Below are 13015 nucleotides of genomic sequence, written 5' to 3' on the forward strand. Positions count from 1 at the left end.
CACCCCTCCTCATTACAGAGATGCACATCACCTGATTTACTTAATTGGTAGTTGGTTCTCAAGCCTGAACAGCTTGGAGTAGGACAACATGTATAAAAAGTATCATGTGATCAAAATATAAATGTAGATCTGCAAATGTAGTAGACAGAAAAGACAGTGCCGTCAACATCGGAAGCTACAATGGCAGCCATAGTGACTGACCCAACTTTACAATTCTCAGCTTTCGAGTGTGCTTCATGTTTTTGGTCACCTCGGGGGAGATCTGGCCCTACAATCACGTGATTGCTTGTTCTATGTACATAAGTGCCGCAGTATTGCGGTATACAGGCAACCGGATAGTCTTCAATGCAGCTTAGCCTGTGGCTGCCACGGGGGTCTTCAGCAGGCCCCCTCCTGACGAGGAAACCCATCAGCACCCAACGTTCAGGACGAGAGAGGGCAATCGGTGCCCCCAATCAGCGAACACCAGGGATAAGCATTTGAGTGGTTGAACAGCTAGCACTGATCACTACTGATAGAGATGGATGTCACAAGCTGGGAATCGATTTAAAGGGCATTAATCAGCACAACAAAAATGAGACCACATAATTGAACTTTGATGCCATATGCAAATTACTCTGGATGTGGGTTGAGTGCTCTTGTTCTGCCCTAACGGACTTGCAAGCTAGTTTGCATGTGTTTTCTAAGCTTTATCTTGCACATCGGATTAATACAAAACAGGTATTTTTATAGATTTACAAGGACCCATACAATCATAGTGCATAGGATCTGATGAAGGACCTATTGTTCGTCTGAAACATCATTTATGTTTGGATTGCACTACAATAAAAAGGAAAAATGAAAATCGATAAGCTTGGAGTGCAAAGTTCTTCCTATGCATTGGCTTGGGATCCTACATTATCAGGAGTGCTTTATTCTTTATTTTTTTCTTTAAGGATGAGACTCATCAAGATTTACCCTGTTAAAGAGAGAACATTCTACACTTTACTTACAGCCAGAACAGGGAAAAAAAATCCTCCTTCCTTAGAAGTGCAAATAGCTCTTTAAGTCTGTGATTTATTGAATGACATTTCCGTCCTTAATGTCTGCTATTTATACAATACCTTCCGTGTACAATCTTGCACCCCGCTGAGCCTACCTTATTACATTGCATGGCGGTAATGTCTTGCCTTTATGCGAGTCTTCCAGCTTGATGCGTGACAGCCATACATCACAGGGGAATAGCTCTCATTTCTATAGCAGACATCCGCTGCAAACAGAGCAGGTACAACTGGGACAAAACCTACCGGGAAGCTTTCCTCTCCTCACATCCACACAGGGCCGGCCGCTGAGTGAACCGAGGGGAAATGGCGGCTGTGGAGGCTTTAAATATACTGATGGAGGGGGAACTTGTGCATCAGTCCCTATAGGTATGTACAGGAGCATTGCAAATGAACATGCAAAAATCATGCAGTCATCAATTAGGGACTCTAGACTGGTATTCTGGGTGACTGGTCACTCATGGTTTGGTGGCTGGCTTGAACATCAATCCAATGGAACAACCATTCATGATGTGTGTCCTGGCACCCATTGATGGGATAGAGATCTGTAGTATGATTTTCCGTTTTTTTTTGTGTGTTTTTTTTATATTACATCACTTGACAAAAAAAAAAATCCAAAAACAGCAGATTAACAAGTATCTGTCGATGGTCAGCATCCATCATACCCTTTCTTGGTACAAAAATGCAGCAGAAAATGGCCCGACAAACATTCAATATTTCTAGTGGAAGGCTTCTGCCCCAACCTGTACAGATAAGCCAGCTTTCGTGCAAGCTTCATATAAAAGGAAGATGAAGGAAAGGTAGAAGGTTATATAACAGGATGGGATAGTGGGTGTAGGGTACTGGCATCCACTACAGGCCTTGGAGGTTCAGATTGGGGACTAAGATGAAATCTAGGTATAATATATATATATTATGCCGGAGCAGACTCACTACTCGGAAATACTGGATGAGACCAAACGGCGGATTTAGAGTGCAATGAATGTGAACTAGACATACCAGTTTCATCCGAACAGATGCTCGGAGTTATAAGGACGGACCTACTGATTGACACGGATCCAGAAAAACCTACTACTGAGATATGCAAGTAGGGGAACCTGTCCGGTGTACATGCAGCCTGATCTGTGGACGGCACGGTGAGGAGAAGGAGCTGAGTGGTATGGGTTTGTTGGAAAACTTTCACAACCTATTAGCTGAAATCTATGGCACTTATAGCACGAGTCCAGTGGGCGGTCCTACTCAATGGTTGACAGTTCTCTGCAGGCAGTCATACAGGGAAGACTGTCAATTAATAGGACCACCACTAGACTCTTGTGTGTACAAACACCAGGGATTTCAATAAAATGTAAGGTTTACCGAAACCGTGTTCCTGCAAAAATTGCATATCAATCTGATCAACAGCTCCAAACATCCCTTGACGAGCGACAAAAACCTTAGTCCGTCAGGTGCGATAATTTTTAGGCTTGCTTAAAAATAGTCCTCTTGGTAGCACATCCTGACATCGTATTCATGGTCATGCTGAGTGCTTGGGTGTGCAGACTAAACAGGCTATTATGAGGCTGATTGGGAGGTCATTAAATAACCGCAATCAGTGGGTGTAAATGCAGCCTTACAAGGGTTGTCACCTAGTTTTCCGATACACAGCAGAATATAAGTTGGATTATACAATTTCATATCAGCAGGATAAATAATCAGAGTTATTTCCATCGTTAAAAATATGTAGTTGGACGACCGCAGCCTATAAGTCCTAACAAGCCCATGCAAGTGAATGGCCACTTGTAATACTTCATTTTCCAAGAAGCTGAATGCAACTTCCCTTGGCAAAAATCATTGTGTTTGGGTAGCCTGACAATGACCAAACAAGTCTTTTAATAAAGAAAATGACTGCTACAATATCAGACCATATTTAGGAGCAAAAAAGTTAAAAGGCATGTCACTTGTAAAATAAAAAAAATAAAATAAAATAAAAATAAATAAAAAAAACAGTGAGACGCGGTTAAGCGCAGAAATGGGACCTGGTGGGCAGGGCTGTGGAGTCGGAGTGGGAGTCGGAGTTAGTTTTCGGAGTCATGTGCACTAAAAGAAATTGAGAAATTTGACCGTTCATCAAAAATAACAGTGCAACAAGCGATTCCTTTGTATCCTGACATTGTCAGATGTTGCCCGAGTGGTTACTGCGTTGCCACCAACCCAAGTTAGTGTAGAGAGGTTGTTCTCTGCTCTCAAAATAATTCGATCAGATTTGAGGGCATCCATGAAGGAGGATCTGACAGAGGCAATACTTTTTCTGAGGACAAATTTACAGATTTCTTCTTATTAACTGCATAACAGTGTTTATTGCATATTTACTTACAAGAGTTTAGAAAAGTTTATAAAAGTTATTTGCTATATTCTAATTGTATTCTAATAAATATCGTTTTTGCTCTAAGTGGTCTGATTACCTATATGATGGTGAGAAACTGAATAAGCACGATGTTAATATTTGACAACAGTAAATTTATTGTTACGAATTGGCCATTTATGAAGGAGAAGGAGCCGGACCCTGATAAAATCCAGGAGTCGGAGTCGCAACTGTGGCTTACTGACTCCACAGCCCTGCTGGTGGGGATGTTTTTTTCTATTTTTTTAACCCTTAACAACCCCTATTTAATTACATCCATTAGGGAGAAAGGAACATTTGGTGGCATACAGCACATCCCAACCAACTGCCCTGTACTCGCATCTGTATGGACAAGCGCCATATCTCTGTGACAAGTTTCCATATCATTGTTAGCTGAATGCAGCCACAAACTTTCAAACTCGGCACAAACACACCCCAATGCGATCACTTGCGGCCGCGCGCTCCCTGTAATAAGATGCCTCCGGCTGCTGTGAGTGATTGCCGAGGTCCTGGGTAATTGAAGCTATAGAAGTGGCCATCTCATCTACACCGGGATGGCGCTCCCACATGGCGGACCGAGGCCTCCGCTCACAATAAACCTGTCCACACCGGGTTGTTAAAAGCAAGACTTGAAACAAATGTAGATGGAAAGAGCGAAGATGGGATTTTTATAATTAAACATTAATTTGTCAGGAGGAGTAGAAGGCAGGTAGAGTGAAGAAGACCGCACCGTGGAGAAGTTATCAAACGTTATTCTAGGATGGTGCTCATAAACGAAAATTGGTGACTAATATAACGGCAGAATATTAATTTGGGCCTAAAGGAAATATTATAGTGGTTGTCAAAGTTGTTTAATATTCTTTAATATAGGTCTATGATGGTTCTATATTAATTAAAAATAAATCCATATTCTCCCCTACCAGATCACCGCCGTTCCTTAGTACAGTTTCTGGTGTCCCCCACCAGTCATCTTGCCTCCTCTTTCACGGCGGGGCGTCAGTTGGTCACCGCGGAGACATCAGTGAATCCAGTATCATGCTGATCACCGGGGACTGGCTGGGACCCACAACATCTTGGTTCTTTCTTGGAGAACAGAACGGAGAGCCGCCAGGCACCAGCCTTCTCTGCCCCAGCCCCGGACACTGAGCGGCTTCAATTATTCAGTCAATTATGGAAGGAATCTCACTCCCTGATCCCACTGTGACTGTAAAATGTTCTTTAAGGTTATGTTCACACAGGGTGGATACAGAACAGATTTTCCATCCGACTTTCCTGGGCAGGACGTTCAAAGTGCATTTGGGCAGCAACGAGAGGATAAGTTTTTGTCAAATCTGTGTATAAAATGAACTGGGGTGCGGATTTTTTAATCAAGAGATCAATTTATGTTGAGGATTTTTCAAGAAGTGAGATGAGAATCTGCAACTAAATCTGCCGCAAGATCCTCTATATTTCACCACCAATTTAACTGTGAATCCACCACAGCTTTTTCCTGCGGCCGTTGTGCCCAATGTGGACGCCCCGTAAAGGTAAGACAGGAAGATGAGAACTATGTCAACTTCACATCCTACTTGGATTACTGCTGAAATCACCGCAGCAGCTGCCAGGAATATAGAAGTGGAAACATAACATTGTTACACTGGGTAAGTAATTACCATACGGTCTGACAGTGTACACAGACCCTGAACTGACTCATCTTGGGCAAATCGCTTCAGAATGAAAAGTTGAACATAAATCTTATTAGGGGTTTCCGAAAACAATATCCATGGAAATTGCTAATCTCGGTCATCCTACTGCTGGGACTCCCGATGATCCAGGTATCAGGGCTCTGTGGGGTTTAGTTTTCACGAAGAAGTGTCAAGCATGAGTGGTATGGCACAGGCTTGGCCACTGCTCCGCTCAACTGGGCATCTAATGGGCCCATATACAAGACCAATGTTGGCTGAATCCGCTGATATCGACAGGTTGTGCTGATGGTGTGGTGTGTATAGGGACGCCGGCCAACTAATGGTCAGGAGAGGACAATCACAAATGTCCGATTTCGGACTGCAGGTGAGCACACGAGCTTTTTGGCCGAACAAGCGCTCTTGTGCCTGAGATTGATGCGGGCCGAACGATCAGCCAACAGCAATCTAATGTGTATGGCCAACCTCACAATCCGTGGGGGTCCCAGCTGTCGGCAGGATACCGCCTACCCCAAGTAAGGGAGATACAGGGGTTGTCTCAAGTTAGCAAGTTAAAACGCAAGGCATTGGCGAAACATTTTTGCAAGAGTGCTGGGCCGTCATATGGGACAACTGCGAAACTACGACTCCCAGTATGTGTGATCAGTCATTCCAGGAGTTGACATTTTGGCAAAAAAAAAAAGCTATAACGTCCCAATTTGGAGACCACTAGAAAATGTATCATGGAGACGAACGTACTTCGCAGCTTCACATTAAGCAAAACTGGAACAAAAATATTCCTCCATCTCTCTCCTTTATGGGGGGCCCCAATTACACAGTCCTGCGGCACGGACCCTGATTGCGATGCAGGTCACACCGCGCTAGGAGCTTAAGAGATCCATCGTTTGTCCCTCTTCACACAATTACTACTATAATCAACATTTTTAGTCGAGCAATGATGAAAAATTGCCTTTTTAGAAATCCAGCCTCGGAGATGGCTTTTTTTTTTTCCTTCTCTCCAACATATGCACCAGCTCTAATGAGGTCTCTTGTCACAGTCCCCGAGATCTGACAAAGGCAGAAATCAGGAGTCTGCTGGTGGAACCATGTACGTATGTGCTGGATATTTAATGGATGCACTGTAATGTTGCTGTGTATACGGATATTTATCTCTTAAATGTTAGCCCTATTAATCACTAGGCGACTCGCGAGGGCGATAGATTTTTAAGTGTAAATAAGCTCTGCGGATTATTTAACTCTGAACATCGTCTGTTTATAAAGGGCGAAGAAGAAAAAAGTACAAGGAGCATGCTGAACACGGGAAGATGAGAAAATCCCTGCACCTATTACGGGGATATAGTGGAGACATAGGCCACCTTATCAGCTAGAACTCTTAAAAATCTATTCATCCCTTCACCTTATATGCTATATATATCATAGCAATTAGATCCGGGAAATATAGATATAAATGTTATGCATTTGTCCCAGGAGATGAGCCAGTTCCTGAGCCTTGTGTCTGGCTGTAAGACAACTGGCTGCAGCAGGAGCCTCTCCCCTCCCACAACCAATTATGACCAGACTGTTGCAGAAGCAAGCAGAAAATATCAGTAATCAATGTGTCTGGCAAAAACATGATTAGGGCTCATTCAGACGCCAGCTTTTCTCTACGCGTGCCATCTTTTTTTTTCCCCCCACATATAACACTCGTATCTTTTATCGTCTACGCAGCTGTTCACACGTCCAATATGGCCTGAGAGTCGAATCAAAATTGCCAATGCAAGTCTATGGTTCCGTGAACAAAAAATAATTACATCTGAGTGCGGTCCGATTTTCACGGGCTTTCAGAAAAGAAAAAAGGTGGAGAAAACCAATTTTCATTTTCTCCAAGTACGAGAAAGACTCGTGACATGCACCACATGCTGCTCAAAAAAATAATAATTTGATCAGTTTTTCTTACATGTGGAATAATAAAATGTATGAATCAGTCCTAAGGATGACAGAAGAATTACAAGGCCCCTGCACACTCGCACAACGTGATCTCGGATAGAATAGGTGATAAATAGGGCTGTGGAGTCGGAGTCGGAGCCCATTTTGGTGGAGTCGGTGTCATGGACATTGAGTCGTCGGAAGTTTGGCTTACGGACTCCAGAGCTCTGGTAATAAATAGAGAATCTTCATATCTAGTTATTAAAAAAAAAAAACAATAAAAGTAAGTGTCAGACACTATGCCCCGAGCCCCCGATTCATAAAGCGCTTTTTTTTTTTATAACTATAAGAGTCTTGTGTTATTAGTTGCCAGTGTTGACCCCACATTTATCCAAATGGCGCTTGTGATTCTTGGACTTTGACACAAGGGCAATAAACGGGCCGTTATCCTTTCTTAAATGGCTTTTCTCACTTTTCACTAATTGTGTCATTTTTGGCGTACTCAAAAATACACCATGGGGAGATAGGAGCAAAATTTTGAAACCAATGAATCACAAACATCTAGCATTGCTAGACTCCGACCACAAAGCAAAAAAAACAAACAAAAATTATAGAGAACATAAAAAATAGACTTCTAAAAAGGCACAAATACAATAATGAATTGGATGCAAACAAAAACAGGAGCAAAGACTTGATTAATTGGGGTCTGGGTGGCCACTTTTGAGTAACATGACAACAGGTAATGAATGTCATCAGTCTACAGAAGCAAAAGCAAAAAGGATTATTGGAAATGGGGGGTTGGTCTTTGGATCAACAAAAAAGTGGGTGGAGGAATTCTGTGCATTTGTACAAGGAGAGCAGGGCTCCTCTCTGATTCTGCTCTCTTATCTGTCAAACTGAACAGCAGAAATGCTGACAATGGGAAGACAAGTTAATTTAAAGAGCAAAGCCTGCAGGTAAAAGTGAGACTGTTCCAGCAGGCTGGAAGAATGCTCTTGAAGTGGAACTGTTCAACTCAAAAAATGGGGATGAAGGCAAGAAGTACAGCCTGAAAATGTCATAATGTGGAAGAGTAACTAAGTACTAAGGAAAGGGCAGTGGTACCATCGTCAAGGGCTCAGTGATACATTTCCACAAGCAAGTGGAAGCAAAGAAATGGAGCATTTGTAATGTACAACTCCCAAGAGCAATATTATTATTATTATTATTTATTATTATAGAGTCATTTATTCCATGGAGCTTTACATGTGAGGAGGTGTATACATAAAAACAAGTACGGTACATTAATCTTGAACAATAGAAGTAATAACTGGTACAGGAGGAGAGAGGACCCTGCCCGCGAGGGCTCACAATCTACAAGGGATGGGTGAGGATACAGTAGGTGAGGATAGAGCTGGTCGTGCAGCGGTTTCGTCGATCGGTGGTTACTGCAGGTTGTAGGCTTGTCGGAAGAGGTGGGTCTTCAGGTTCTTTTTGAAGGTTTCGATGGTAGGCGAGAGTCTGATATGTTGGGGTAGAGGGTTCCAGAGTAGGGGGGATACGGAGAGAAATCTTGTATACGATTGTGGGAAGAGGAGATAAGAGGGGAGTAGAGAAGGAGGTCTTGTGAGGATCGGAGGTTGCGGGTAGGTAAGCCATGGCGCAGGACACTACATGTGGGTGCTGGCAGAGCACAGTATCTGATCCCCAAGGGCCATGGCGCAGGGTACTACATGTGGGCGCTGGCAGAGCACAGTATCTGCTCCCCAGGAGCCATGGCGCAGGGTACTACATATAGGTGCTGGCAGAGCACAATATCTGATCCCCAGGAGCCATGGCACAGGGCACTACATGTGAGCGTTGGCAGCAGCACAGTATCTGATCCCCAGGAGCCATGGCGCAGGGCACTACATGTGAGCGCTGGCAGCAGCACAGTATCTGATCCCCAGGAGCCATGGTGCAGGGCACTACATGTGGGTGCTGGCAGCAGCACAGTATCTGATCCCCAGGAGCCATGGCGCAGGGTACTACATGTGGGTGCTGGCAGAGCACAGTATATGCTCCCCAGGAGCCATGGCGCAGGGCACTACATGTGAGCTTTGGCAGCAGCACAGTATCTGATCCCCAGGAGCCATGGCGCAGGGTACTACATGTGAGCGCTGGCAGAGCCCAGAATCTGCTCCCCAGGGGCCATGGCGCTGGGCACTACATGTGGGTGCTGGCAGCAGTACAGTATCTGCTCCCCAAGAGACATGGCGCAGGGCACTACAAGTGAGCGCTGGCAGCAGTACAGTATCTGCTCCCCAAGAGCCATGGCGCAGGACACTACATGTGAGCGCTGGCAGAGCACAGTATCTGCTCCCCAGGAGCGATGGCGCAGGGTATTACATGTGGGCGCTGGCAGAGCACAGTATCTGCTCCCCAGGAGCCATGGCGCAGGGTACTACATGTGGGTGCTGGCAGAGCACAGTATTTGCTCCCCAGGAGCCATGGCGCAGGGTACTACATGTGGGTGCTGGCAGCAGCACAGTATCTGCTCCCCAGGAGCCATGGTGCAGGGTACTACATGTGGGTCCTGGCAGAGCACAGTATTTGCTCCCCAGGAGCCATGGCGCAGGGCACTACATGTGAGCATTGGCAGCAGCACAGTATCTGCTCCCCAGGAGCCATGGCGCAGGGCACTACATGTGAGCGCTGGCAGCAGCACAGTATCTGATCCCAAGGAGCCATGGTGCAGGGCACTACATGTGGGTGCTGGCAGAGCACAGTATTTGCTCCCCAGGAGCCATGGCGCAGGGCAATACATCTGAGCGCTGGCAGCAGCACAGTATCTGATCCCCAGGGCCATGGCGCAGGGTACTACGTGTGAGCGCTGGCAGCAGCACAGTATCTGCTTCCCAGGGGCCCTGGCGCAGGGCACTACATGTGAGCGCTGGCAGCAGCACAGTATCTGATCCCCAGGGGACATGGCGCAGGGCACTACATGTGAGCGCTGGCAGCAGCACAGTATCTGATCCCCAGGGCCATGGTGCAGGGCACTATATGTGGATGCTGGCAGAGCACAGTATTTGCTCCCCAGGAGCCATGGCGCAGGGCACTACATGTGGGTGCTGGCAGAGCACAGTATCTGATCCCCACGAGCCATGGCGCAGGGCAATACATGTGGGTGCTGGCAGAGCACAGTATCTGATCCCCAGGGCCATGGTGCAGGGCACTACATGTGAGCGTTGGCAGCAGCATGTCTGCAGCTTTTGCACAGTAAACCTTCAGCCTTAACCTGACAGTATGTGAAATGTGGAATTATCTGCAGCTAATTCACAGGCAGTCGGTGCGTTTCTGCTTCACTGCTGCCCTGTCATGACTCTCCAGCAGCAGCTGCCTCCGTCCCGCCGTGAATGTTCTGCTATTCCTACTGGGGATAAGAAGCTTATTTTAGGAGGCCCCGGGAGACTCGTTTTCTTGCTCACCGACACCACAGAAATGGTAATTTTTAATAGAGGCCTGAAAGACTAAGGACAAGTAAATATATATATTTCAGTCTTTCATTCAGCGGTAAAGGATCTTTATACGCTCAAGAGCCCATGAGAGACATCTACGTGGGAACACACTGACTGCCTTAACCGCTTAGTAACTGGTGGCTGAACACAGTCACATTTTACTGCGATCTTTGAAAATCAGGGCAAAGACCACGCTGTGCCATAAGCCTCCCATATATTCTGACTCATTCTCGGAGGGGTGTCTAATGATCTGGACATTTTATTGCTAGCTTTCTCCTTTCTTAATGTCATTTTTGTTGTGTCAAGTGCAGATACCGGCAGCAGCAGAATCTCCTGTACCTGCGCTGAACACTCAGCACCTAAGTAAGAGAGGATGATTATGTGGGTAGGTCATGAAAGCGACAGGTGAAAATGCACATCATAAAAGAGATGCAGAACCCATTAATGCATTACAGAGCACAAGTCATAAAATGGATATCACAAAGGAACAGCGAGTCGTGGAAACTTATCCATATCGCACACAACTGGTACCACTCACACCGCAAAGAGACAAGAAGGGGTAAGTTGTTGTCTAATACACCCCCAAATAATGGTCATCTGTGCGGTAAGTGAACGGAGGCCTCCGAAGAGAGAAGTGCGGAAGGAGAGTATGAAAAGGCAGCTACCTGAATCTTGAGCCGTTCATTGACGGGACAGCGCCAGGTAAAGGTGTGGACATGACAGCCATCGCAGTGTTCTGGGTTTCAACATGTGGCCGACTTCTAGATAAAGCAAAGAAAAATTAAGTTGCAAAGTTAGCAACGACAACAAGTGTGAAGTATTGTATTACCTGAAGGAAAAGGAACATGGCAGCCAAAACGAGATCCATTATCTGCACAAGTAAGACACACATAGAATAACAATGTCAGAGTTGGAAAGGACCTCCAGGGTCACGGTGTCCAACCCCCTGCTCAATGCAGGATTCACTAAACCATCTCAGACAGATGTCTGTCCAGCTTCCAGTGAAGGAGAACAAACCACCTCTCGTGGCAGCCTGCTCCACTCATTGATCACCCTCACTGTCAAAAAGTTTTGTCTAATACCTTATCTGTATCTCCTCCCTTTCGGTGTCATTCCATTGCTTCTCTTGTTCCCATGTGCAAATGAGAATAAGGATGATCCCCCTACACCGTTAAATCCCTTCAGATATTTGTAGACAGCTACTAAGTCTCCTCTTAACCTTCTTTTGTGCAAGCTAAAAATTCCCAGATTCTATAACTGTTCCACGTAGGACATACTTTGCAGTCCGCTCACCATCCAGGTCACTCTTCTCTGAACTTGCTCCAATTTTTCAATGTGTTTTTAAAAAATGTGATGCTCAGAACTGTACACAGTATTCCTGTACTGATCGAAGAGGAGTAGAGGGGGATAATTACTTCACAAGATCAAGACTCTATGCTTCTCTTAATACAGCCTAGAACTGTGTTTGCCTTTTTTGCTGCTGCATGACTCTGTTGACTCATGTGCAGTCTGTGATCTATTAGTATACCCAAATCTTTTTTACACGTGCTGTTGCTTAGTTCTATTCCTCCCATTCTATAGAGGTAATTTTCGTTGTTCTTTCCTAGATGTAAAATCTTGCATTGCTCCATGTTAAACACCATTCTATTTGTCACTGCCCATTGCTCGAGCTTATCTAGATCCATCTGAATCCTTTCTCTAAGTTTTTTAGCTATCCCTCCTAGCTTTGCATTGTCTGTAAATTTGATTACCGTAGTTTATGTTCAGTTCCATTATCTAGATACTTTATCTTAATCATTAATACTCAGTCAGTCCCATTGCTCCCCCAGTGTATAACATCAGGGCCCTTCGTCGCCCTGGTGTAACACTATGGCCGGTTTCACAAGACCAACATCTAAGATTAAAGTATGGACCTGCTGCAAGTCTCCAGACGCAAACTCATCAGGCTCAAATGCCGAGCTCAAGACAGGAGACCCATGACCTGGTTGGATGTCTCAGTCCGTATTCGTACTTTGAAAATAGCCTCATTGTCATGTCCTTTTCCCTACGCCTCCTGGAAGCTCATACACAGAACATTATTTGGCACAGGGAAAAGCACTTTTGGCAAAAAAAAATACAGGTACCGTAATTATAATAGCTAGACATGCTACTCTTTATAGCGATGTTGGAGTGCTGAGCAAAACAAGGTGAAAGAACCATAAGTTATGTAGCAAACAGCTCGATACAGAATATTTTGTAGCGGAATGGACTGAGAAAAGGTCTTACATATCGGTATAAGCTCCTGTCTATCATTTCTTCTAAAATTCTGTGGTTCGCTGAGCCCAGGGAGAGTCCAGGGCACAGAAGCGTCGCCGGCACATCTCACCGAGAACCTAGAAATGGAACGGAGGCGATGCACCGAAGACCTGGTAATGCAGCCGTAACGCTCCTGACAACGAGCCGGAGATAGGAGCCATGAGAGGACGGGAAACTGTGAACTTCTCAGCACAGAAACATTTCACTTGCTCTTCACTGGTGAAGGAAAATATATAA

General features: G+C 45.2%; 1 protein-coding gene across 4 annotated transcripts in view; it reads right to left on the reverse strand.

Annotated features, from left to right (window-relative positions):
• Window positions 1-13015, reverse strand: part of KIAA1328 (KIAA1328 ortholog) — a 182899-nt gene that overhangs the window by 42342 nt on the left and 127542 nt on the right. For all 4 annotated transcript variants that reach the window (XM_069747407.1, XM_069747426.1, XM_069747417.1 and 1 more), the window contains one exon: window positions 11149-11244. In XM_069747407.1, coding sequence (XP_069603508.1) covers window positions 11149-11244 — 96 coding nt within the window. The remainder of the gene's footprint in view (window positions 1-11148; window positions 11245-13015) is intronic.

The sequence above is a fragment of the Ranitomeya imitator genome, chromosome 1, assembly GCF_032444005.1.
Source record: "Ranitomeya imitator isolate aRanImi1 chromosome 1, aRanImi1.pri, whole genome shotgun sequence".
Taxonomy (NCBI): Eukaryota; Metazoa; Chordata; class Amphibia; order Anura; family Dendrobatidae; genus Ranitomeya; species Ranitomeya imitator.